The sequence below is a fragment of the Triplophysa dalaica genome, chromosome 7 (genome assembly GCF_015846415.1).
Source record: "Triplophysa dalaica isolate WHDGS20190420 chromosome 7, ASM1584641v1, whole genome shotgun sequence".
Classification (NCBI taxonomy): Eukaryota; Metazoa; Chordata; class Actinopteri; order Cypriniformes; family Nemacheilidae; genus Triplophysa; species Triplophysa dalaica.
The window spans coordinates 18,563,271-18,590,741 of NC_079548.1; the positions used below are offsets into that span (position 1 = coordinate 18,563,271).

The 27,471-nt window shown below is 39.0% G+C and overlaps 1 protein-coding gene across 1 annotated transcript in view; it reads left to right on the forward strand.

Annotated features, from left to right (window-relative positions):
- baiap3 (BAI1 associated protein 3) overlaps window positions 1–27,176 on the forward strand; it is a 40,088-nt gene extending 12,912 nt beyond the window's left edge. The window contains exons 3-34 of the mRNA XM_056751710.1: window positions 3,533–3,620; window positions 7,376–7,450; window positions 7,582–7,689; window positions 8,978–9,037; window positions 9,663–9,729; window positions 10,119–10,332; window positions 10,455–10,499; window positions 10,605–10,682; window positions 11,483–11,588; window positions 11,675–11,782; window positions 11,969–12,061; window positions 12,138–12,241; window positions 12,447–12,564; window positions 13,266–13,390; window positions 14,004–14,094; window positions 14,450–14,506; window positions 14,837–14,934; window positions 15,340–15,391; window positions 15,502–15,653; window positions 15,846–15,969; window positions 16,775–16,918; window positions 17,084–17,179; window positions 17,455–17,670; window positions 19,226–19,294; window positions 19,409–19,488; window positions 19,677–19,785; window positions 21,199–21,270; window positions 21,355–21,438; window positions 22,765–22,885; window positions 22,979–23,102; window positions 23,210–23,415; window positions 24,277–27,176. Coding sequence (XP_056607688.1) covers window positions 3,533–3,620; window positions 7,376–7,450; window positions 7,582–7,689; window positions 8,978–9,037; window positions 9,663–9,729; window positions 10,119–10,332; window positions 10,455–10,499; window positions 10,605–10,682; window positions 11,483–11,588; window positions 11,675–11,782; window positions 11,969–12,061; window positions 12,138–12,241; window positions 12,447–12,564; window positions 13,266–13,390; window positions 14,004–14,094; window positions 14,450–14,506; window positions 14,837–14,934; window positions 15,340–15,391; window positions 15,502–15,653; window positions 15,846–15,969; window positions 16,775–16,918; window positions 17,084–17,179; window positions 17,455–17,670; window positions 19,226–19,294; window positions 19,409–19,488; window positions 19,677–19,785; window positions 21,199–21,270; window positions 21,355–21,438; window positions 22,765–22,885; window positions 22,979–23,102; window positions 23,210–23,415; window positions 24,277–24,380 — 3,388 coding nt within the window. The 3' untranslated portion in view covers window positions 24,381–27,176. The remainder of the gene's footprint in view (window positions 1–3,532; window positions 3,621–7,375; window positions 7,451–7,581; window positions 7,690–8,977; window positions 9,038–9,662; window positions 9,730–10,118; window positions 10,333–10,454; window positions 10,500–10,604; window positions 10,683–11,482; window positions 11,589–11,674; window positions 11,783–11,968; window positions 12,062–12,137; window positions 12,242–12,446; window positions 12,565–13,265; window positions 13,391–14,003; window positions 14,095–14,449; window positions 14,507–14,836; window positions 14,935–15,339; window positions 15,392–15,501; window positions 15,654–15,845; window positions 15,970–16,774; window positions 16,919–17,083; window positions 17,180–17,454; window positions 17,671–19,225; window positions 19,295–19,408; window positions 19,489–19,676; window positions 19,786–21,198; window positions 21,271–21,354; window positions 21,439–22,764; window positions 22,886–22,978; window positions 23,103–23,209; window positions 23,416–24,276) is intronic.
- Window positions 27,177–27,471: the final 295 nt, after the last annotated feature.

The window sequence follows — 27,471 nt, forward strand, 5'->3', positions numbered from 1 at the left end:
CTCACAAGAAAAATCTGACAAACAGGAAAATGTGCTGTAAGCGTCTATCCCTCAAATAGGTGTTATGAGAAACCACACATATCCCTGCGACAGCCCCAAAATTTGTGTTTTTTTTCTCCAAGATAACTAGTCAGAATTACAACTAGTCAGAATTGCTCTAGTGATCCATTTTAGGCATTTGGTTTGCTGACATTAAACCGTCTGACAGAAGTGCCCAAAGTCCAAATGGCAAATGATCTGCTTACCGCACCTTTCCGTAAAATTTCCATGGACTCTATGTAATCACATTGCTATCTAGGAGAAAATTCAAGATGCTAAAGAGATCTCGTTCGTCATTACCATTTTGTACAGCGCTGAATAAATCAGTCTAGACAGTCCTAGACCATTCAGACAATTATGTAATATGTGATCTCTTTTAGTGTATATTTACGCAGACTCTTAAGTGTCACCCCTGATTCATCTCATGAGGGAATCCCATAAGAGCTCTGCTGGATTTCTGGGCGGGCGGGGAGTGGAGGCGCAGGTTTCTAATGTGCACCTGCTGATAGGGAAACGGATTGGAGTGCCCTGGGGAGAATAAATAACGAGAGACGGGGGGCTTGAGAACCTCGGGGGCTCTGACATCTGAATGGCCATACTAATGCATTCTTCCCTCATTCCTCAACACTCAGTGAAGTCAGGCAGGGCAGAACGGGGGAGATGGGCGATATTCCCTAGGTGCTCCGGTCTGCCAACCAATCCCGCATTGAACGTGCTATCATCACCATGACGACGGGGTCTGGAAAATTAGCAAGTGGCAGGGGTCCAGGAGTTCACCCCGCTCTGCTGGAGAAGAACGTCTCCCGCCCCCTCTCTCGGACCGCCTCACAATACTATAAATGAAGTTGGACAGTGAAGATGAGGCTGGATAAGAAGCGGCGGGACCTGATTGTATACTTGTTGCGCTGTAGATGATTTTAACGGTGTGGCAGTCGCTCTAATGAGGACAGAAAATGTCCATCATCTTTCTAATCTACATGGAGGCTGCTTCTCCCAGACGTGCTTCAAGCTGTTGATTTTCGGGCTTGTCAGAGGAACGCGCTGGCCTGTCACCTCAATCCCCAGTGAGAACAGGCGTTTTGTAGATTAACTCAAACCAACAAGGTCCTCAACAAATTCAGAAATCTGCTGTCAATGTTCCTCACCATGTTTGTTTGTTTTGCTCGGCTGAGCGGCATCTGCTTTCTGAGCTCATTCTTTCAGATGTGTAATGAAACGGATTACACACCCTGCTGAAAAGACCAGCGGCGACCGGCATGGCTTTCCGTCTTGGTTTATGTTGGATTGTGGCTGGTCTTAGCTGGTGCAAGTCAAATTTAGCTGATTAAATGTGCTCTTGTTGGTAAAACTGGATGATGAACACCACACACGATGACAATAATAAACCTGTACTCTACACTAAGATGTGTTAATGGTCTAATGTGTCATTTTTATAATTTATTTGTATAATACTATTGACAGAAATCCAATATAATATACATAATGTCTTCAGAGGTGTATAAAGAGAAGACCTTACATAATAAAGTGTTATGTTTTATTACCTTCGCAAAACCCCATCCCCTTCGTAACTGTTGCTATGTCCGACAAAGCTTTCGGTATCACCCATGCGCTCCCACTGTAAATTTGCACACTTCCTGGGGAAATAGTGAAGCATTTCTGGGAAAATGACACACTGATTTTAGACAGAAATGTCTGCATTCGAGGGATACATTCAGCATTTGAGATAACTGTAAGAGTAATTATACATAGGCTAGATTTGCGTCCACACCAGCAGACGATAACATTACGTTAATTCTAAACTGGCACGCTGCAGTAGCTACAACTGTCACAAAAATGGATGTATAGCTAACTTAAAATGTGGTGAATTAAGTGTTTATATTTACTCTGACATTTGTAGTAATGACATTTTGAGAGAGAGTAACTTTGGGTAGTGTTTTGGGCGGCCATGATCCTTCTTTGTGAAAATCAAAGTAAACTTTTAAAAATTAGTTCAGTACAGAAAAGAATAACAGTCCAGCAGTGTCTTAATCTTTATTTTTGTTGAATTCAACAAACACAGTACAGCTATTGCTTTACTACTTCATTGCATAAAAAGTTAGAACTTAGTTATTGTTTATCGTTATAGTGTGAATGTCCATTGAAGCTGGGTATATATCTCTCTGTTTACTATTACAATAATTAAAAGCTATCTTAATCACCAAAGCTCTACTACACCTGGTTTGTTTGTTGGACAAAACGCCTGTCAATCAAACCGCTTGCTTGCATAGGGTCAATTGGGCATGTTGTTTCTACAGATGCCCTAAACTGACAAACTGCTCTACAGAGTATGTTTCGTAAATACGTTATCTCCTTCGGCAAAGAAGCGGAGACATCTTAGTCCTGATGTCAGCCCACATAGTAGAGGGGGAAGTGGCAATTCAAAACCTCTCCGCTCAATAGATCCTCCAAACACACTGGAAATGTAAGTTCAAATTTAGTGAAAAGTGCAAGTTAAAGTTTTATTTTTAATTCATTTAAATTCACATGGCTCTTAGCAACCTATATGACAATATAAAGAATAAAATTAATTTCTCATTTTTGTGCGAGGTACAATTTCAGTGACAGAGACAAAATAACCAGCAATGTTGGAATCAAATATCAAAGAAAAAAATAAACAAATAATTCCGATGTCATAGCAACAAAATGTAAGAATTTTAATAAAAAATGTCAGAGATGTGGTAAGGCAGCTTTGTGATCTCACTCTCTCTTTCTGCATCTTCTTTACAATGCATTTTCATTTTTTTTACTATGGTTAGTGTAGGGTTTTAAAGTTTACTTTTACAATTATTAAATTGATTACAAACAACTTTTGACTAAACCTATCATTTTTGTTTTTGTGTCTGTATACTTATTACTATCTCAGCATTGTTTTTGTACCTTTGTATTGCTGGTTCATGTTTATTGCCTTCTTCAGATGAATCGCTTGTTGTTTTCCTCAACTGTAAGTTGCTTAGGACAAGCCTCTGCCAAATGAATAAATCTAAGTGTACCTTAGATGTCACTGTAGTGCTTAAAAATAATATGAATAAATAATAAAAATACATTTTTAACTGTTGGTATTTTTCTGAAAGTAAAATGTGCACGCTAATATGAGCTCATCGGATTGTATATGTCAACACCGCTCTCGGTTTCAGCATAAATTTGACATTTTGACAGTTTATTACCACTTCTACATTTATCATGTTCAAGTAATTACATGTCAACCAAAACAAGTATTTGCCAGATGCCTGTCAAAGAGCTCCCAGTGTTGCTCAGCTCATTTTATTATAGTGCGAATGAGTACAACCTCCAGATGAGCATTTTAGTGTGTGATACTGAATACAGCGTATTAGATTAGGGACCAAAACCCTGCGATTTTGTCGGCAGGGAAGCTCCTTTTGAAGGCACATTGTATAATTAAAGATAAACAAGGGCGAGATGTTTCACGACTGAACTGATCCATCTCTATTTCCAGGGTTGCCAGGGGAAACGGGGAGTTCTTTGACCGCATGAATAAAATCCTCCAGAAACAGGATAGTCTGCTGTCTGCTGCCCAAACTGAGGTAACCACATTCTTCACAAGACGACTGAACATTTCTGTTTTAACCAGGGTACCAGGGTCACCACACTGCCAAAGAATCTGAAGTAATGATCAAGAATCAACGTTTTTCTCTGCTCCCCCTGTATCACTAATTCTCTCTGACATATAGACAGCTGGTGGTTCAGATATTACATGTGTCCTTCAATAGAGCAGAGCAATTCACGTCCGCTTCCGTCATATCAAGGCAACATCATAGTTAATGTGCTTGAATTAGATGTTTATTGAAGTGCTTCCTCTCCCACTGTTCTAGCAGTAAAAAAGCAGCAATCGATGTTGACTTATTCTTGGTGATAAAAATGTCATTACCACTTGCAAAGAGCTGTACTTATTGTACATTCACTGTCACTGAAAGACATTGCAGAATTGTCTACAATAGTCCAATAGATCTACAAGTAAATCCATCTTTTTTGTAGGAATTGATGTAAACATTGAAATTTAAAGGCCAGTGGCGCATCCTTCAGAAGCAATTACATCCACCGTTGACTTTGGGTGGGTGGTAATCACTCCCACATAATAATTATAAGGTATTTTTTTATTTAAAAATAGCTTCACGTCATTAATATGTGTGTGTTGCCTTCTTTGAAATACTAACCTGAGGTAACGCCACAACATTTCATTACAAATAAAGGTCAAGACTTTGACTTGGCCATTTGGAACTACAACAGTTTCACGTTGCATTATTCTGATATAGATTTTCTTTCATGTCCAAGATCATGACCTACACCCAAAGATTTTTACGTCAGTTTTGACACAACACTTGCCCATTATTGACAGGTTTTTCCGGATTTCCATATTTAATACATTGATATATTGTATGTGGAGATGGTGGTCTAGTGGGTTTAACCACTGAACTGGTAAATCAAAGGTTGCTGGTTCAATCCCAGCAGCCACCACCAGTGTGTCCTTGAGCAAGACACTTAACTCCATGTTGCTCCAGGGGAATTGTCCCTGTAATAAGTGCACTGTAAGTCGCTTTGGATAAAAGCGTCTGCCAAATGACTAAATGTAAATGTAAATGTAAATGTTCGTATTTGACCATGAACCACAAGACCAGTCATAAGGGTGATTTAAATACATCATCTCATAAGCTGAATAAGCTTTTCATTGATTTTTGGTTTGTTATGATTGGACAATATTTGGCCGAAATACAACTATTTGAAAATCTGAAATCTGAGGATGCAAAAACAGATAAAAAAATGTATTTAAAGTTGTTAATCGGAGGCGCTGTTGCAGGCAGTTGCTTAGAAGAAACAGGTTTGTTTTAATGCTCTTTATTCATTTGTTAAGTGGTGACATACAAGCATCTGTTCATTTACATTAACATACATTTATGCATTCGGCCGATGCTTTTATCCAAAGCGACTTACATTGCATTATACTATACATTTGCTTCTAAGTATGTGCAATCCCTGGGACCGAACTCACGACCCTGGCGTTGGTAACGCAATGCTCTTACCACTGACTCAAATTATACACTACAGTCACCAGCCTCACGGAAATCAGCGACATCAATCTTTGAATAAATTATAAAAAATAAATCGGGGATTTAGTTAAGAAGATAAAGGTTAGGATCATGACCATCAACAAATATGAAAAAAAGCCAAGTGAACTTTTGCACTTACTAGAAGCATGATCACAGAGGCACGTAACAATGTGTCATGCTGTCGGTTCGCCGGAATTTGAATGTTTTCTTAGTTAACACATCCTTATCACTTGGAGAAAAATCCCCTTAGTGCCATGAGGGCGGACGTGACCTAGAGATTTTATCGGAAGTACGTCATCGGCCTTTTATATATTTACGGTAAGAAATTGACAAAATATCTTTGTTAATGACCTTTACTTAATATCCTAATGAATTTGGGAATAAAAGAAAAATCGATACAATGTATTGTTGGCCATTGCCACAAATATACCTGTGTGACTTAAGGTCACATATAGTAGAACATATTCAAAGTTTTGTGAAAATGATCAAAATTGTCGCTTGTGGGAAAGAGTTAAGGTTCTTCACATGGAAAGGCAACCTGACATTCTCCTGTAAATTTATCTGTTAGATTTAACGTCATGCTATTAATCACAGTAAGAACAAAATATTACTCCATTAGGGACTTGGTGCTACAACCGAAATGATATGAGTAAATGTCACATAATATGAAAAATAAACCTGACTTGACCCAGACTGGATGGCATACAATAAAGAATAAATGTGAACGGGGGAGTGAAGCAGAGTAAATGCCATGCAAAATGAAATACAATGCGTAAAGTAATTAACAAAAAGAGTTAGTCTAGCGCTTCTATTGTGAGACACACAGCACTATTACAGTTCATTATTCTCACAATGACAGCAAGGTACAGTATCCAGTTCTGAGGCTGTGCATCAAGATACTCCCACCACCATATGGCACGTCTGGTGTGAGGTTTCTATGTCGGGATTTACCATTTTGCTGTCTGCGAAAATGATGTCGCTCATTACTGCTGTAAAGTTAATCTTTTACCTCATTTCTCTGGTACGCTTTTTCAGCAGCTGTTTGGATGATTCTAGTTTTCTTTGAAAAAGAAGAGCAGCAATGTTCTCGGAGAGCTGCGAATCCCACCTCAATAAATTTCTCAGCGTTTTCTCAGCTGTGGATTTATGAACACTGACAAGAGTCGTTGCTAGAAAATTGTCCACTGTTATTTTGGGCTTCTTTGAGATAGTCTGAAATATTCTTGGTCATAGCCAAAGGGATTGTGGCAAAATCTCTTGCTTAAAGTGAAAATGTCTCTTGACGCTGTTTCTAAACATTTGGAATCTGGAATAAAGACACGGTTGACTTTGCCAATAATTTTGTCAACATTTCTAGGCTCTTTAAAGGGATAATCCACCCCAAAATGAACATTCAGTCATTATTGACTCACTCTTATCATTTTAAGCCTGTACGACTTTCTCTCTTCGGCAGAACACAACAGAAGATATTTTGAAGAATGTTGGTTACCAACACCCATTGACTTGAATCAGTTTTGTGTCCATACAATAGAAGGAAATGGGTGCCAGAGCTGTGTGGTTACCAACTTTCTTCAAAATGTCTTCTTTTGTGTTCTGTGTAGGAGAGAAAGTCATACAAGTTTGAAAGGACAAGAATGTGAGTAAATGATGACATCACTTTCATTTTTAGGTAAACTATACCTTTAAGTTTACAGAAATGTACTGTGGTACAATGGTACTGTGATGATACTACAATAATTATATTCAGTTTACTTTCATTATTGTCATACTGTACTTTAAAAAATATTTCTTATTATTCTTTAAATTTCTTTTTTATCAGAGTTTTATCAATAATCCTATACCTTAAGCCAAGCCATTGATTAGTACATTTGATGCAAATGAGCTTTAAAAACCCCACAATCCACCAAAGAATGTCAATGTTGTATGAATGTCTTAAACAGTCTGTCAAAGAGTTTATTGCTCTAACTGTTCAGATCCTCTTCACACCATATTTGAACTCAGATAATAGGCCGAATTAGAAATCTCTGATTGAGTAACATCCTAAAGGGCTCATGAATTCCTCTTTCCCAGGCTCATTGCTCTCTCATAGCATTGAAGCTCTTAAATCTACATGCACACCGAGCTTCTTCTGAGCTCATTGTCAAACACAAATAATGATGTCCTCTCATTTCATTGATTACCTCACCTGTCATCTTTGTCTCCATTGGTTTTTCCCCGTCCTCATAAATTTACAGGAGGAGAGCTGTGCTCCTCCACCCCCAGAGTGTAAGGATCAGGCTTTTGTTCCAGAGAGAGCCAACAGGGATGAGGTGAGTCTCAGCTCCAACTTGTAAAAGATTTTTATACCAAAATAATCATCACTTGTGGCATCACTTTCAAATACGTTACATGTCCTTTCTAAAGAGGTTTCATGGTGATGAGAGAAACTGTTGTCTTTTAGCTCGACTTGTTATATGAGGAGGCGATCTATACGGTGGTCAATCTGGTTGGGGTGCCGTCGCCAGAGTATGTCACCAATGAAGGGGAAATTTTCAGCTATCTGCAGAAGGTGCAAACACTTTCCTTCCTTAAAAGATTACATATACTTCAGGGGTGTTGGGTAACATATCCTATGTCCTGTTACACTTCAGACAATAACACGGTCTGTTCTAAAATAAATGAAATAGACAGAAACATATGGTTCATATTTTGTTCGCAAAGCACTCATGGTTTTTTTTGAGGGGAGGGGGGTTGGGCCTGAAGGGATTGTGGAGGAATTGATGGTAGCGTTTGGGTGGTGGTGGAGGGGTTTTGTTTACTTGGAGTTGGTGTTATGAGTTGGAGCAGATGCTCTTGTCTCAGACATGATTAAACATCAAAGCCCATGTCCAATGGGGATTGATGTTTGGTGCTTATATTACACCCATGAAACCCCTGTCACTCCAGAGGAGCACAAATCCATTCGGAGACCTCTCATAAGGAGGTCTTCTGTTTGAAATGTGTGATGTGGAAAAAAATTCTGCTGAAGACGAGATGAAATTTTGCTTTTGACACTGATATTTTACTGCCATTACCACATCGAGCAAGGATACATCAAAGAACAACAGTGAATATTTGTAATTTCACACAAGGTATAAGCTCATAAACCTAAATTCTAAGGTTTATACCTCTAAGGTTTTACATACAAAAAGCGTCAAGAAATGAGGCAGGAGAGCGCATGGCCATCATAAACAAAAAACGACCATGCACTACCAAACAAACACGTGGGACTGTCATGACCCTGCCACAAGACTAGAAAAGCATGTCAAGGTGAGACAGAATCATGACATTTTGCCTCATCATACTCAAAAACTGTTTAGACTGTACTGGTTGAAATTCTTATTTGGTATTTTGAAATAAATATATACAGTAAATAAAAAGTATTTAAAATTAAAAAAAATTATTTAAAAAGAAATGTACAAATATAAGTTAGAATAGCTGGAAAATATTTATAGAACCCACATAAATATGCACAAATATATATATGGATTGAATAACATGTGGTTTTTGGGGAAGTGATTGATTGTGTAAATATGATAAAAATCATCTCTATTATGAAAAAACTATATAGAGATCATTTTTGATGACAAAAATGTCAACGAAGATTTATTATTTTTTAAAACCAATCTTTCAAACAACATATCTGTAGGATCTTGGCCATCTTATCCTGTCAATCAGATACAGTAACATGCGTGTTTAAGAGGCCTTTTTCCTCATATGTGACATGTTCCAGTTATACCTGGCTACCTCCACCTTCCCTTTCTGGTCTTTTATTTAATTTCTCCATCGCATGTAAAACCATCTACGGTCTCCCTCAGGTCTTTGAAATGGGTCAAGAGGAACATGACATCATCCTACAGAGAGTTCGAGAATCAAAGGTGAGGGTCTCACACAGGTTTAGTGCTATACAACATACTTACAATGCACCACGGCTCAAACTATTTCCATGAAAATCCCAGCATACAGCATACAACTGTTCCCAGCTTCAAGTGCCCTTTTCTTATTTCATTATGGACAGGTTTCCTGTTTGTTTTCTTATAAGTCAAGTCCAAAGGATTCTTTAACGAGTGGAATGTAATCTATAGGCATCCTCTCTATACTGCAATGTTTGATCAAGGACAAAAAGTCTTCAGATTAGTTCTGTCTGAGAAACCATGAAATCGCTTTGTAAAAGCGGTTCCCGTTTTTTCTTTGAAACGTCTTGAAGAGAATAGAGAAATGCTATCTCAATGTTTTTTACAATGAGCCGAACCTTCATTTACACAGCGGTCTCTTTCCACCCGTGTCATGCACCATATACTCAGATCTGACATACGAGAAAGAGAATTCTATTGATTCCTCTGTTCCCGACAGGTCTTGGAGCTATAGCGCGACACGCTTGCATTTATTTCACTGTGTGCTCACCTGAGGAGCCGCCCCCACAACCAACAAAACATGTTCTCTCTGAGTTTTTGTTATTGCTGTGGTGCCACTCTAATCTGTGTCTGAAATGTTCTTTTGTAGAGAGCCAACTTCTCTCTCAGGGTCTCCGTAATGAAAGGCAAGAATCTGATGGCCAAAGATGCCAATGGTATGATGTTCTTGTCTTTTATGACTTGTTCGGTATGTTTATTTAACCTTCTAACATTGTGTCCTTTTGATGCTGTTTACAAAACAAAAATACGCAAAGACATAATATCTAAATGGCGACGTAATACGTAATATCTAAATCCCTCACAAAATCTTCAAAGAACATTTTATTTGTTTTATCCGAGGCATGATAGAAATGATGCATTCGTTTTAGACGTCATTTTGTCTGCAGGGCTTTTAGTCTTTTTTGCAGGTATGTAATGAATGGGCCGCCAAGCAATCTCGGGTGATAAAGCAAGCAATTTGTTTCTCTGTACCTCAGAACACTTTATCGTAACCTTTATTGAATTAACCACCATGTTTATCTGTGGCGAACCGGGTGCTGTCTAGGCTACAGTGACCCCTACTGCATGCTGGGAATTCTCCTGGGACAATCGCCCAAAGACACAGAGGAGAAGAAAGAGAGGAAGTTTAGTTTTCGTAAGAGACGGGAAAAGTTAGACAAGCGCTCCAGCGTTAAGGAAGTTCTTGCGGGAAGGGATATCCAAGTGACCGACGTCAAACCCGAGACCCTCAATCCAGTGTGGAACGAACACTTTGTCTTGTAAGTATCTCGCTGACAACAGTTAGAAAAGATTTGATTGAATGACATGCAAGTAAAAATGACAATTCACCCAATTATACTGGAAGTGTGGCAGCGTGTGTAAATGTGTTTGTTTTTCACAGCGATATTGACGATGTTCACAATGACCTTCTGCATTTGGACATATGGTGAGATGAATCACCGTGTCCTTCAGATCGAGAACGTTTTTTAGGTGTTAACACTACAATCTGTTTTTCTCGTCTAATCGTTTTTCGATTTTTTTCTCTCTCTAGGGATCACGATGACGATGTTTCTGTTGCAGAAGCCTGTAAGAAAATGAATGAAATCAGCGGATTCAAAGGAATGGGAAGGTAGCTGTAGAATTTGAGACATGTTAAAACATTTCTGTGTTTGTTCAGTATGGCACAATAGTGTAGCGCCTTTATCGCAAAACCAGTTTTAAGCTTATTTATCAGCCCTCAGATGATGTAAAATCTAAATTTAGAAAATTTGATCCAGAAGACTGGTCTTGTATTCCAGGGTCACATATATGTGTATACGTGCACTGTTGGAACGTCTCAAACTGGCAACACATTCCTTTTTAGTATACGCAGTCATTCTTGACATATAATGCTCCACTCAATTCTTACTGCTAATAAGATTCATCCTAAAAAAATCCTAAGAACTGGTTCAACACTGCAAAAAATGACTTTCTTACTTAGTATTTTTGTCTTATTTTCCAGTACAAATACAAAAAATTCTTGAATCAAGATGCATTCTCTTGAAATGGGCAAAACGACCCATGAAAATAAGTCTTGTTTTTAGAACAATATTGCGAAATTTCAGTGAATTTGTACTTAAAACAAGCAAAATATCAGCCAATGGGGTAAGAAAAATAATCTTGAAATAAGGTTTCCTTTTCTTAGTCACTAAATTGACTAATGACTTTTCTTACCCCGTTGGCAGATATTTTGCTTGTTTTATGTACAAATTAACTGAAATTCACTTATTTTCTTGACTAGGGTCCTTCTACTCATCAAGAAAACACATCTTGATTCAAGAATTTTTAGACATTTGTACTGGAAAACATAAGGCAAACATACTAAGTAAGAAAGTATTTTTTTGCAGTAGGCCAAGTGTTTTATAAATGACTCTTTTGCATTTTTATTAGATATTTCAAGCAAATCGCCAAATCAGTGCGATCCAATGGAGCAGCTGCGTCTGGAAGTGAGGAGAATGCTGACGACTTCTTGGGCTGCATCAACATCCCATTGAATGTGAGCTCAGCACGCTTAAATCCCTACAGCGGTGGCGACTCTTTCTTATGAGATCTGCATTCATATCACATTCTGTCTCTCATCAGGAGATCCCGGTTGTTGGTTATGATAAGTGGTTCAAGTTGGAGCCGAGGTCCAGCGCCTCTAAAGTTCAAGGAGAATGTCACCTGATTCTTCGACTCTTTACCACTCAGGTCCTGCTGCTCACCTCAACACTCCTTTATGCCAAAACTGTATTTCTTTCATGGAAGGCCGAAAGAGACGAGGCTCTCAAAAATACAAATAATGGCAGAATTTTCATTTTCAATTCAAGTATTCTGTAAGGTTAATATCCATATCAATATCAGTATGTATTCACCAAACATCCTTTGACTTAACAGAGAGACACAGCGCTGAATAAAATGGCCTCCAACGTAACCATTCACAAGAAGATGCTGAGCCAGATTCTGGAGTATGAACATAATCAAATTAAGGTTGCGCTTTTTGTTTATCCGTGATCGCCTAACATTTGTGTTTTATCGTGACCTTCATAAACCATCTTATTTGCAGAAGGAGCCTTTTAACTGGAACGGGCAGGTGTGCGCGGCCGCGTGGACCGTGCTCTCCCATCACGCAGTGCAGGCCGACCTCTCTCCCCAACAGCAGGCTATCATGTGCGTATCAAATGTTAAACCTGTAGTGAGATGGCTGATGCCGTGTTTATTAACAGCTTAAGCAAAACAGCATGAAAACAGCAAATGCTGGTACAGTAACACTGAGACCCATCCTGATAGTCACTGCATGCCACAGCTACATGTCCCTGCCAACAGTGAGACTGACACTAGCGTGTAAAGCGCATGTTTGTGCGTGTGTTTGCAGCCGTTGGCAGTGTTACAGCAGTCACCACCGCTCTCAGCGGATGAGCTACGCGCTGCTCCTCAGACTGCTGAAAACAGTGGAGGCGGAGTGGGAGGATGCCGGCGTGCAGGGCGAGCTGGTGGGTTTTTACTAGAGCTGTCAGTGATGACTTTGATCGTATCATAATTGATTCATCTTGCTGTTATTTCTTTCATTCAAAAGTATAAGATTTATTGTGTTTTTTACGAACTACTTTTGGTATTATTTTGTACAAAATAATAAAACAGTGTTATTAACATTTTTTATTATTATTTACCATATAAACGAAAGCGTAATTACTGTATATCTCAAAGTCGATCACATACAGTAATCTGTCATTTACAGCAATAAACACACATTAAATATTTTCATTGTCAAATGTCTCCATTAATGTCTATTCAATGTAGGATTAGAAATACCCCTGACTAACACAATAAAACACTGTAAATACATAATATAAATAAAACAAATGTTTTTCAAGGTTTGAGCAGGACATTAACGATATTAAATTGTCATGAGGTTTTTTGTTAGTTCTACTAGTAGTCAATACTCCAAATGATATAATACCTGTACATATTGTAAAATGAGTATTTGTTGTAGCCGTTTTTACAGTAAAGTACTGTAGTTCACTGACCCTGGATGTCACATTCACATGCTGTTACACAGCGAGAGGTGATGACTCTAGCGCTCTGCTGAAAGACTCTTAAGAAAGAGGCTGTGGAGTTTGAAACATTTAAGGCTCTAGTTTGAAGTGAATTCTTCTCATTTGGGTCTAATCTATTTATGTTTTTCCGAGTGCAGGAGGGTCTCTTGGCAGAAAGCTTCAGGCTTTACTGTGATTACTGTCTGTCTCAAATGAAGAGCATGCGTCAAGTGTTCCCCTGCAACAATTCAGCTGCCATCATACGCTGTGAACTTATGCTCAGGTAAATTTATATTTACAATCACTTCTTAAAACCCTGGTGAAGCTAAACTGTATGTAGAGAACATGCACGATACCGTACACATTCAGACGCACTATCAAATACAATTTCTTCTAAACTTAAATATTGGCGAAAGAGACAAACACACAGATTTTTCCCATTTCATTCACCAGATGCCTTTAGATGACACAGATAACATGGGTAATTAGGAAATATTGATCAAAAATAATATTGACTAGGAAATGATAACCATTTAGACTAAATGTTAGATGGTTTCTCATTTGTACCAACACTGTTTTACAACCCTACGAAAAAAATCATAAACGTGCACACATACTGTGCACGGTCGATTTTGCGACCGAAAGACCAAAATCCATTTGAATCCAAATATTTCTGCAGTCAATTGCAGCAGCTGTGTCTAGGAGCTCGTGGTGATATGCCCTTTCCGACCCATCTGGATTGGGTAGCGGGATGCATAAAAATTGACATCCTGACGGGTTTCCGTGTTGCTACTACAAGTACACACATTCCTAGAGACATACAGCACAATACATTTATTGAAGTTCAAACCGTATGTTTTTTGGTTATTGATCTATAGTTTTTGTGTGTGTTTTAGGAGTGTCGGTCACATGCAGTCCATGGCAGCTTTTAGAGCAGTGTGTTCAAACCGCAATGAACTACACTTGGAAATAGCAACAGTTATAAAGGTACGATAATCCAGACCAGCAGTGAGAAACAATTGATCATTTTAAACAGAAAATTAAATATTACACTACAACGTTAAAATTAAAGGTGCTTAAAAGGTTCTTCACATTGATGCCATAGAAGAATCATTTTTGGTCCACGAAGAAACATTCAGTCAAAGGTTCTATGTAGAACCATCTGTTTCTTTCCTTTTCAGAATAATAGTAGGTTCTTTATGGAACCATTAAGTCAAAAAGGGTTCTTCAATGGCATCGAAGAACCTTTTGAAGCACCTTTATTTTTAAAAGTGAATATAGCATGCAGTTTATTACTATTATCATCATTTATAAGATAGTGTTTTCTTATTCTTCTATTTAGAAAGGCACAGTTGAGTGGTATGAAGGAATAATATCAAACATTAAACCGGATGAAGGGGTGAGTATTTATCATTAGTGTTTACAATCAAAAGTGTCTTCAATATAATTTTGAATGAACTATTTACAGTAGCTATTCCAGACCATAAGCTGTGAAGATGCACATTTAGTTTTTTATAACGTCTGTCTTATTACTTGTTATATTGCCCAGCACGTAATATACAGTACTGTAACGCGAGCATTCTGTAATGCGTGTCTAGATTTTATTTGGGTTTAGTGTGGGATGTTATATTTGCAAAAGACTCATGGAGTTGTATAATTAGTTTAACCAAACAATCAAGTGTTGGTCAGGCCAGGGTTTTCTAGCTCACGTGACTGCATGTCTTCACAGACTTTGGAGGAACAGATGAGGCGTTTGGTTCTGGTGGTCGATGCAGTATGTGCTGATGTTCAGAGAGGACAAAATGTTTACAACAAACTATATTACAGGTAAATTGGAGCAGTTAGCTTAACGCTGAAATGGGTTATTCGTTGACACTTGAGTCCTGGAATGAAATTGCAAAATGTATTCCTGTAGCTTAGGTCGCAGAGACATCTTGAGTGTCATCATGAGAAACACCAAAATTGCTATGGTGAGCTAGACTGAATGCAGAGCATTGCGCAAACTTATTTTTCATGATATTGGGTCAATGTACCAAAGTCAGCGTGTTACAAACTTAAAAAATCAACATATTAAGCTGAGATAGAAAAATGTATTTCAACGTATTTCAACATAAAACAACACGCTTCATTGAATATGTAGGGCTGAATTACAACAACAATCTTTGAAAAAATTAAAATGTAGCATTTTTTATGGAGGCAGAATACACCTTGTATTTGTGTCTTCTCTTTCAGCTCTGTGAAAGTCGACTTTTTCAGTATCTCCTACCGGCAGTTAGAGAAACTTGTAAGTTTGAGAGCCCTGGGGGATGCTCACAGATCTCGGTTAAAAATAACTCCTGCTTGGATAATCACGGATCGAGCGATGGAAATGAAACTTTAATCTCGCGTCTCCAGGTGGCAGATGACGTGAGCGTTGCGATGGAGCGGGTTTGTGGAAACCTGGAGCAGGAAAGTTCCCGGCTCACGCAGACGATGGGAGAGACCCTGTTCGAGCTCTTCATGTCTTTGAAGACCCTCAAGCGCTTCAGGGAGTTTCTGCCTCTCAAGTTAGTCTCTGGGTTCTTCTCAACATCTGCGGGGGTTGAGTGCTTATTCATTCGCTGGGTTATTATGGAAAGAGGCTTTTATAGAGCGAGGGCGATCAGTTTCGTTGGGGGTTGTTAGATCATTGTATGTGTAATTGGCATGGTTTCAACTCTGAGTGTTGCTAAGTGTTCATCTGAATGTGGCCATTTCAGAGATACTAAGATGTTGGCTCTGACTGGATTTCACAACTGGTTCAAGACCTCAATTCACAAATGGCTGCAGATTGTGCATGATAAGTCTACTGAAAGAATCCGCAAAGCTGTTGAAATGGATCAGGTGAGCTGGGGGTCAGACCAAGGAGGTAAATCCAATTGGGGTTGACTCATGTGGGATTTTCAATACCGATGGCTAAATCTAGACAGCAGGGTGGCAATAATAACGCTTTTAATATCGGGGTTCGGCAACCTTGCCACTTCCACTACTGGAATATGGAAAAGTACACATTGGCATGCGATTGGGATGAAATGGCATGCAAGGTTCGAGTGATAAGACAAATTACATTAAAAAGCGACAGTGGTTACTAAGCAAAAGTAAAAAAGACTAACCCTGACCAATTCAAAATGACAGGTCAGGACATGACGCTGATATTTCTCAGTTTACCGTATTTGTAAAAACACTGATGGTGAATTTTGAATAACCTAACAGTGTTGATTTTATTATTTACTCAATCTTGTCATAGCTTTATCAACATTTTCGTATCAGTGTTGTAATTAAAAAAAATGTTATTATGGTCATTTACATGTATTCATTTGGCAGACGCTTTTTTCCAAAGTGACTTACAAGTAGGGTGCAGTGGGCAGCTATCACTGCAGAGCAAACAGGGGTAAGGTGCCTTGCTCAAGGGCACTTCAGTCATTTCCTGGTGGCACTGAGAATTGAACCAGCGACCTTCTGAGTACGAGTCCAACTTTCTAACCACTAGACCACAACTGACACTGTCAAGCCCCCGGTTACTTGTTTCTCAAACCGGTCCAGTACTCAAAATAACATATGATCAAAAATGCCCTTCCCTAGTACGAATGTATGTCTGCAGCATAACATAACATGTTTTACTTGCATGTATTTGAATGTGTATGTACAGTTGGAGCCGATCGATAGTCAGACAAAGTACAGCTCCTCGGCAGTTGATGTTACAGCATGCTTCAGCCAGGTGCGAGAGTTCTGGGCCCAGCTGGCGTGGCCCGATTCAGCGGGAGCCTTCATTTTCATCACACGGCTGACGGACGTGAGTGCCACTACCCTCCGAGATCCACTTTCATAAGCATGCAGTTTAAACTCGCACAGCTGGGGTGCTATGGTCAAAAACACAGCAAATAAAAAGCATGCTTGTAATGGAAACGAGAATTGATGGTTTCACCCACATAACGCAATTCTTTCTGGTGCGCGGCAGAATTTCTGCAGCGAGGCAATGTGTTACGCCGAGCTGATCAAGCGCAAGATTGAGAGGGACCAGCTGGGAAAAGACCACAAAAGCTTCATCGTGCAGGTACACGGTGGGCGGCGGAGGGGTGCATTGGCTTTTATTAGGAGTGAAGTAAATGTCAGCGTTGAGTGCTTCTCCCTGACAACACTGACGTCTCAGCGGCGCTTCTGTGTCGCTGCGTGTCTGACCTCTTCAGCACTCCCCTTTTCATTTAGCTTCATATGTTTTCTCTCTCCCCCCGTTTAGACCTCTTTATTTTTTCCTACTTTCTACCGCACTTTTTACCTCTTTTCCAATCTCCCCATCTCCTCCTCTTCCCGGCTGTTATTCTTGCGCAGGTTTGCATCGCATTGAATAGCACAGAGCATGTGCGGCTGTTTCTGGGGGGTCTGCCGCGGGAGTTCGACTGGCGGGGGGTGGAACAGGCCATGGAGGAGTCTTGCGGGTCAGAAGGGAAGGAACAAGTCAACAAGTCCTTGAACGGGCAGCTGTACAATGCTGACATTGACCTGCAGAGGGAGGCCAAACGTCTGATCACGCACCTTACTGATAAGGTAATGGCACACACACACATCACATCAAACAACTGCTACTGTAAATGCTATGTTATATCCAAAATGTGGTCATTTAATTTACATGTCAAAGAAAGTGTGTTTCTGGTTAGTATGAGCAACAGAGTTAACCGGAATTTATGCTGAAAGACAACCTCCTGTAGCTCTATAATCACATTTGAATGAACGACCCTAACAAAAGAGGATTGTCGATTTTACAGTTCTATTACTATAAATATGGAAAAGTGCAAAACTATACGGCTGGTCTGGCGAGGGAAGTTCTGCCTTCCGGTAAAAGAGCCAATTGTTATGTCTGGTCGTTACACAATATTAGGGCGTTTTTTTTGTTCCAAACCTCTATAGATGCTTGTTGTTCTGTTGAACAGAAAGAACGATACTCCCTCTCGTACTTTATTATCCTAAAGCCTATCGTTACACACGTTGGATTGTGTTTGACAACCCTGGAGTAGTTTTGGCTGCGATGACACACCCCTGCATATGTAAGTGCACAGTTTGTGAGTTTTTTATGGTGACAGTTGAATCTCAGTGAGGAATTTAAGCAGTTGCATAATTTACGTAATGCTTTCAGTTCTGCGCTCTGGCGCTATTTGCACTCACATGGCATGTGTACCACCCCTGAGCCCGACCGCACCGTGCTTTGGCCCACCTCTTCCAAGCGAGCTAGGGCCACTAAACGAATCATGCCCGGGCACGATACGGAGCGATCACACTATGAACCGGGCTTTGGGGGTCAAGCGTGCACGGGAGCAGTTCAGATTGCCTATTGAGAGTACACCCTAAGATTCAAGTGATTTTTTTCAACGCTGGACATCAAATTTAATTCTTTTCTAGACAGCATTCTATTTATTGGTTTCATAATAAAACTGTACTATAGGAGATTTAAGTTATATTTGATTTTTCTTGGCAATATTCTTGTCCTTGTTTTATTATTATCAGAATCAGTATTTAGGTCCATTGTCTTTGGTGTTGCCCAGGTTACCTGTTGCAACAGCACAGAAGTAGAAACCAAAAGTGACCAACAAATGTTTCGGTGCTTGTTGCGTCACGCTTGGTTGTATGGTCACACTAACTTTATCAACCTGGTGTCCTCAACCTTTTCTTCTCCGTTGACTCCCATTGTATTCAACAATATTCAAAAGCCCCCTTCTACTCACAAAAAGTGTTTATTCATTAAAGACATGGCCAAATAATAAGAAATATCTTGCGATTTAGTTTATTTTGTATTTCAATGCTCATGTTGTATAATTTTAAAATATGAATAATCTCGGGGCTCCTTGGAAGTCAGCTGGGGCCCCAATGAGGGCCATGGCCCTCTGTTGAGAACCACTGCAGTAGGGGGCTCAACAAGACTTCAAATTAGTTTAAATAAAACAAAACAAGTATTAAAATAACACAACCAGAAATCTTTTGTTTGGAAATGGGGTGAGTGGGCGGGATGGGGTTGGGGTTGTTGTAGACAAACAGAACCTATTTGAGGGCAATTGTGACAATGAGGTTCCCGGAATGTACGATAAATGTCATGCTTTGTTTTACACAGATGCTTCCTGAACTAAGAAGATGCATTCAACACATCAGCCTTTCTCCAGACTCCATTAACAATGATGAGGTGTGTAAAAGGATGACTGCAATGATTTCATATTAGCATAATTCAGTCATGCCTAATTCAGCTTTAAGGTGTACTTAAATCTATGTCCGTGTGCTTTCTGATGATCTGATTCAGGCTGTTGCTCCCCTGATGAAGTACCTAGATGACACTCTAGTCATTTTCCATGAGTCACTGGTTAAAGACAATCTCACAAGGTAATTATTGTACTTTCTTCATTAAAGTGACACGAGCAGTCCTAAGAGGCATCCTTTGTAGCCATTACAGTAATGTAATGGGGATTTACACGTAGTAGCATGTTCTCCAAATCCTACGAAGTTGAAAATTACTCTGTGAAGGTCAGCGTGTCCGTGAGCGTGATCTTTCTGGCTGTTGTGTATCCCAGGGTTTTGCAGAGCCTGTGGGAGCTGCTCCTGCGGATGATCCTTGACACTGTGGCAGAAAATAGGGGCGTCCAGGTGGAATTCTACACACGGTTCCAGTACACAGCAGAGGTCAGCGCGGATGAGTAATGAAGCAGGGCATGATCTGTTGACCAGTTGTTTTCAGTTTCCTTAGATACGTTGAGAATGGTGCCGAATGCCAACTAAGTTCAGTAAGAATGTATAGTGCCCACTGATGGTTTCCACACATGGTCTGTACTGGTTTAAGGGGCATTCACACCGTTTATGATTACTCTAACTATAAAGATAGAGTTTTAAAAATATATGTTGAATGTAAGAGAATAGCAGAGTTAATGCCACAACTATAACAATGTACAATTTCAGAGCAATTTTTTCCAACTCAAGAATGACAAAAAATTCTGGCAAATGGTCTCTGTTGCTGATTGGATTCCTGAATGTGGTTTGCTCACTCTGATGCCTTGGATGCCTTGAAGCTGATATTGACGTTGTAGTTATTTGAAATTTGTCTTAAAAACACAACATATCTGTCAACAGAGTGAAGGCTTCTGTCAATGCCTCCCATCTTTTTGATACTTGAGTGTATTCTTTCATTTTGTTTCTTTGTGAAGTGTTAAGCATCTGACTGAACATCTACTGTTCATCTGTCTTCGTGACTGTAAGAACAACTATCTTGAAATGTTCCATAACAAGATCAACCATTGATGTGCATTCTAATACAGTTATTGTTATTGTTATTGTTAACGTCATAGTGTGAACAGCCCTTTAGTCCTAGATTCACAATGCAAATGAGTGGTTTTTAAGCAGACATGCACCCCGTCTACACCGCACGCAAATGACGGGATGCAACTCAACAAAAAACATTAGAAACCATTAAGAACAACTTGTTTGCTCTTACATCGTGCCACATCCAGTGGACACAAAATTTCTTTTAAATCTTTGGTTCTACAGTCTTTTGTCACGTTGCATCGCTTCTAATGCATCTTGCATTAAGGAACTATGATGCATCTTAAAAATGAAGTGTGTACATGCTAAAGATAACCTCAATACAGTGCTGAAACTGTTTTGTGAATATCGGTTTAGTCACGGCTGGTCAGCATGAAAGATTTATTAAAAGTTGGCGAATGGCGGTGATCTCCATGCCTGATTTCCCTCAGATTACAGTAATGGGTTTCACCCAAAAAATCATCAGAGTACAGCAGATTTTCATCAATGCACCCCGCTGAACCTCAACGGTGCATTTAAGAATCACAATATGTGAGATCCAGTATTCCAACAGAGGAACTGGCTCACAACAGATGAAAACGAATGAAATGCTGGGCGAGTGTGTGGGACGAACATGTCGTCGAATATATTGGTCTTTTAGCATAGCAAATCTCAAGTGTGTTAGGATAATGTGTACAGGTCTCCATGCAGAAAGAATGGCTGAGATTCAGTTTGGTACCTTAAATCAAAAATTAGCATGACACCTCGTTGCCAATTAATAGCAAGTCCTTGTTCTCACAGGCACTGGTGCGTTTTTTTCACGCCGACGGAGACGGGATGCTCCTGGAGGATCTTAAAAGTGGAGATTATAAGGTATGAATCTCTCTTCTCTTCTCTGACCAATGACCAAACAAACAAGCATGGCTTCATCTGCTTTGCATTCACTCTTCCCACCAGGCCCTGGACGAGGAGCTGCGTCTGAACAAATGCTCGTCCTTTGAGCTGATCGAGCAGTATTTCCTGGAGAAAATCTCCCAGCAGGTGGGTGGGAGTCCCGCTGGGGTGCCACAGCTTTTAGCTCCTGCCCTGCAGAGAGAGGAGGTGTTGATTAGGAGCTAAGACATCACAGATATTATTCCTTCCTCTGATGATTAAAAGTCTACATCAGTCATTTCCGCTTTGACTAAGCATTCTTTGCACTGCGTAAGATTTCGAGCGAAGTCTCCGACTGTGTCTCAAATCTTGGTGAGCTGACTCAATGTCTGCTGCCTACATGGGCAGATGTCTTCATAAACAGAATCCAAACCAAAACACGTCTGAAATTAAACAACTTCTGTCAACTATGTTAAATTATTCTTGGTTGTATTTGCATATATTTACATATGCTGCGTCAATATGATGTTGGCAAGTTTCGACTCTCTAAACCAGTAACACAAAAAACATTTGGCAGCTGCTTTTGAAAGGCCGTCATTTTCCAAAGATGATTTTTGTAAGGGAAAAGTAGATCATGGCATCTACCAGCGGGAATTTACTGTTCTTAAAACCACGTTTGGATATCATCTGGGATAAAATTATTAAACTAAATTTATAGCAATGCATTATTTGAATAATTTATCTTTGAGGCATACAAGACATGCTGCTAATGCGACATCTAAACTAATCCAGATACATTTGACAAAAATAACTTCTTTGTCCACACGAATTGGACTATAACTATTTTTAGGTGGCTGAAACACTTGAATTCGTAAATTTTAGGATTTGCTTTCGCGCCAGCGATGTTAGGTTTAGGGGTGAGGTTAAGGGAAGGGTTTAAGTATTGCGTTTTTTTCATAATCGCACAATTGTGTGCGATTCACATCATATGAGTTCATACGAATTGGCCACCTCGTAAAATAGCTACGAATTCCTGTGAGATCAGGTTGCGTTATTCCATAGCTGCTCATCAACACTAAAACATCTGAAAACTGAAGTCCAACAACTACCAGCTTTTTTTGAGCAAACTCGGCCTAAATTCCCTCAGTTTAAAAGCCTCTTTTTTCACAGTCCACACTACAAAGATGTAATTTTCAAATCGATTATACATAAAAGCTTCACTGCAATGTGGACAGAAGGTCAAAACTAAGAGAAGAAGATGCACTTTCAAACAAAAATGTATTTGTGTGGACAAGGACAAACTAAGAACTGGCCAAAGTGAATTTTACTTTCAAAGTGTACTTTTAAAACAACCTTCATATTGGAGCACACATGCAATACTGCATAATGGCAAAGAATCTTGGTAGGCAGCGTACTAGCTTGTGAGATCTTGTGTGCCTTGTCAAACTAAAGGTACAACTTATGTGCTATAATCTCTTGTCATTTGTTTCACAGAGAATCCTTAAGCACAGTCGGTTCGGTCGAATCAGTGTGAAGTGTTACTATGACGCTCCTGAGCAAAGACTTACTGTTGAGATACTGCATGCAGCCGATCTCATTGCTCTGGATGCTAACGGTACGTCTGAATTACAAACTTTCCGCTTTTCTCTTTCCTCTGACATGAGTCTCTTAGTCTGGTTTGGATGTGAATTCCCCTCTCTGAATTTAGGGCTCAGCGACCCGTTTGTCATAGTGGAGCTCTGTCCTCACCATCTCTTCCCCACGTCGCGCAGTCAGCGTACTCAAGTGAAGCTCAAAACCCTGCATCCAGTTTTCGATGAGCTTTTTTACTTGTAAGTGTCAGTTCGTTTCTATGTTTTAGTAGACGCAACATGCTTGTTATCAACACTGTGATACGAAATGCCTCCGAGTGATCCAGCTTTTGCTTCTTCACTGACAGCCATGTCAGCCCAGAGCAGTACAGACACAGATGTGCCTGTCTGACCTTCACTGTGATGGACTATGATTGGTTGTCCACCAACGATTTTGCCGGCGAGGCTGTGGCTCCACTGAGTGACTTCTGCTGGCCGGGCAGACCGAGCGCCACGCCTGCTGGAAAGACCCTTCAGCCTGTCATCCTGCATCTGTCCCGCCAAAAACCAAGCGGTACGTTTGTCAGATTTATTCAGCTACTAAACAAGTCATTTCCTTCTTAAACAATCGAAATTATCTTCTGGGTTTTCTAATTGTCTGTGTGGAAGGGAAACTCAGAAATGTATTTTAAATGAGACAGTCATCTTTGAATAAACAGTGTCCATACAAGGTGTTGATAATGTCTGCCTTCAATTTTTTAATTGTGAAATGGGGTTAATTTGTATCGAGTGGTTATATTAAAACTGCAATTTGAAACTTTTTGGGTATAAATAAATAAATACATACAAATAATAATAATAATAATAATTAAATAATAATAAATATATGTTATTTTACTATAGCATTTTTTTTACGGTGAATATGCATATAATAATTAGTAATAATAGTTATTTAGTACATAAAAATGATATACATTTATACATAGATATGTGCAATCCCCTTTTTATAATTATTTCTATTATGCGTTGCAAAACATTATTCACTAGGTATGACACAAATAAATTTAATCAAAACTTCTAAAAATATTAAGTTCATACAACAAGATTATAAAGAATTTTTTAAACAAATTAGATTTAGTTGGAGAAATGTAATTCAATTTCGTTGAAAGGTTTTGCTTAATTTAATAAAAAAATTGAGTGTACAAACATACCGAAAAATCAGTGCATACAATCAAAAGGTAAAAAAAAATGTTTTCCGATATTCCTTGATATAGTATCTATCGCTTAGTAGCCTATCCGATGTCATTTTGCCGTCCCCCTTAACGTTTTTTCAATTACACATGTCATTCCCCACTGGAAGGTCTGACACCCAAACCTTCTTGTTTTCTCTGACCTGATAGACTCATTTGAGACTGTGCTGTTTCTCTTCATACAGAGAAGCCCATCATGAAGATGCTGGAGGCTAGAGTAGGAGACCGAGAGGCACAAGAGTTTGTGCGGAAGCTGAAGGAGATCGAGAAGTCAATGGAGGAAGAGTAATATTCCCCCTATAGTGCACGTACTGTTCTGTACTTCTGCTGGTGGTCTTTTTTACCTGTTGTACTATGTTTACTCTTCAAGTTCAAACTCTTTTAAATGTGTATTTTTCACTGTTGTCCAAAAAAGGTAAATGATCATGTTTGAAGATCAGTATTTTATCACTGTTTTAATGTTAAAGCCCTCCCGATGGAGCTTGTTGTTAATAGACTGTATGATTAGTAGTAGAATTGTCTATTTTAAAAGGAAGATTTTTGATTTGTATTTTAACGTTTACCTGAGACGTAGATTAGGACTTGAACTCAGTAAACCTGGAGCCTTGAAATACTCAACGCGGTGACAATATACACAGATGTTAACTTGAGGAAGAAGTACACTAATAGACTTTCTGGATATGCGTTGGTTTTGAGAGGCCATGTACACACTTGTCACTTCTGGTTTACAAAAGTTTACATTAGCGGACAAAACAGAACAAATGGCATTAAAAATTTGCTAATTCAGGTGTGACTTCTGTATTACGTACACACACAAAATAATGCTAAAGAGCACTGGTTCTCAAACTTTTCAGATCAAGCACCACCTTTAATAAAATGAGTTGTTCCAAGTACCACCTCATGACCGCCATAAAAAACACATGAATTAAGACTCATATTAAAAGGAGAGCAGTGACTCTTTATCTTTACACCTTGTCCTCCAAATCTAATGTATTAATATAGATACAAACACTTTTTCATTTACCATCTGTTTTTCCATGTTTTTCAAGTTAGTCAGCAATAGTGGACTCAAAACACTTTTGTGTAGTGCACTGTAAACAGAGCTCGTAAATGACTATTAAAGTCCCTGTGAACTAAAAGTTTTTACTTCCGTATTTTGACGCATTTCGTCTTTCTCTGCGATTTGATGTATAAAAACAGCCACTTTCAAACAGTTCAAAGGGAGGAGTTAACAGATGCTCCGCCCAAGCCGTCTAACATACGACATTTAAGACGGATAGTCATTACAGGAAGGAAGTCCATTTTCAGATGTAAACGAAAGATTATCAGAGCATACAAATTTTAAAAAGTTGACTCAAATTCCTAAACTATTTACAATAAACGCTTGCATATTTCTTGAAAAAATAGGCATTGTAAGTTTTAATTTCACCGGGACTTTAAGTGGGATTTATTAACTTTGTGCGGACTTGGAGAAAGACTACAAACCTATATTAAAGACAAACAATGTTGAAAGAATAGGCCTATTTAACACAGAAAAAATAGTATCTGTATACTTAAACATCAAGAGAAGGGCTGAATATAAAAAACAGAGACTCACACATTACTGCAGCGGCTTTTATCGAAGCAGCACGTCAAAACTAATCGTAACGCTTGCTTCATTGATTTAACCTTTAGTAGATGCAGACGCGTGTTGAATTAGCGCTTTATTAGTGCTTTACAATAATAACAACAGCTTCAAACAGCTGTTCTATTGCAGAAATACATACGAAACTTACATACGAAGAGAGAGAATGAGAGACTGACAATCGTCTGTCTGCTTCTGTGTTTGAGCTGCCTGTCATGAGCCTGATGGCTGGAATACACTACAAGACTTTTAAAATCTGAACAGAATATCTTTAAACTAGACATCATACAATTGCAGACTTTGTGAAAGTTTCATATAGCCTAGAAACACACTAATCTGAAACACACTGATCAAATCTGCAGTCTGGCACAGACTTTCTGCAACAAGTCCAGTCTGAAACTCTGGGCAAAATCTGAGCTTGTAGTGTATTTTAGCCTTAAGTTACATCGGCCAAAGATGAATAAACAATAATTCATACAACTACAGTATATAAAAATTGCACATTGGCCGAGATGTATTCCCTATTTCTAAATCATGTATTTAACATTATATATTCATTTACATTTTGTGTTTTAAATACAATTTCTAGAGTTTTTATTTCCCTGTCATGTCACGTATCCCAGAAGTCTCTTCAGGAACCGCGTACCACAGTTTGAGAACCACTGCTATAGAGGATTCACACTCAAATGTAAATTCAGTTCTCACTCCTGAATCATGTGTATACCTGGCCTAAGCAAAAAAGTCAAGAAAAGTGTGATGAATTCTTCACGTAACCATAAAGCAGATAATGATACGATAATGTTGACTTTTTGGTTAATGAAAGTATTTTCTGTTCACTCTTATCAAGGAAAATACTACAGAAAAGTCGCTAAACTGTGAATGTGAAGTATTTGTCCTTGAATCACACAATGGATTGTGTTGAGATTTAACCGTAGCATTTCCGTAAGATGTTGTCTTTCCTGAAGAATGTATTTGTAAATCCCAAGTGGTTCTTCGAGTTACGGGTGTCAGTGTTCAGATAGTTCTCTTCTATTGTGTTTCTCGCTGCCAAAGTTAATCGTTTGCATTGACAGTAAAACAGGTTATAATGTTACGACATTTTACATATCGCAAAAGCTTTTCAGCACCACCTTTTGAATGTCTAGGTATTTTTGTGATAAAAGCTGGACTCTTGTAAGAATCCCTGTGGCATTGATCTCTTCTCTACATTCTCTCGTAATATAGCACCTCTTGGTGTTGTACATTTCTTCACCAGCATTTCTCCTCTTTTGACCTTCACACTTGCGCTTCACCTCCTGGTGAGTGAAAACCATGTGATATTAGCCTGAAGACCACATTTGTTCACAAATGAAGGCCGAAGGATGGTGAAACATACCGCAACACCCAGCAACAGTGATGTTACTGCTCTACTTGAAACGTACTGAAGAATGTGATATTAACAACAGCTCTCTGTCCTATTTGTGACTCAAATAATGGTGTATATGCTGTGTGTGTGCATGCACGTGTGTGGCTGCGTGCACCTTGATTTCAATAAAGAAACGATATGAGTTAAATGTGCTTATTGAGAGGAAATGTGATAACTTTATTTGAACAGGGTCAGTGTGGAGATGGAAAGCTAAGATTTCCTTTTAACATATTTTTCTCAATCATTTCTCAATTATGGGTTAAAGTTGGAGCCTGTGGAAATCTCATTTCAATCAGGGATGCTGAGAGTATTGGCAGCTTATTTTAGGTACAATTTATTAAAAAAATGAAT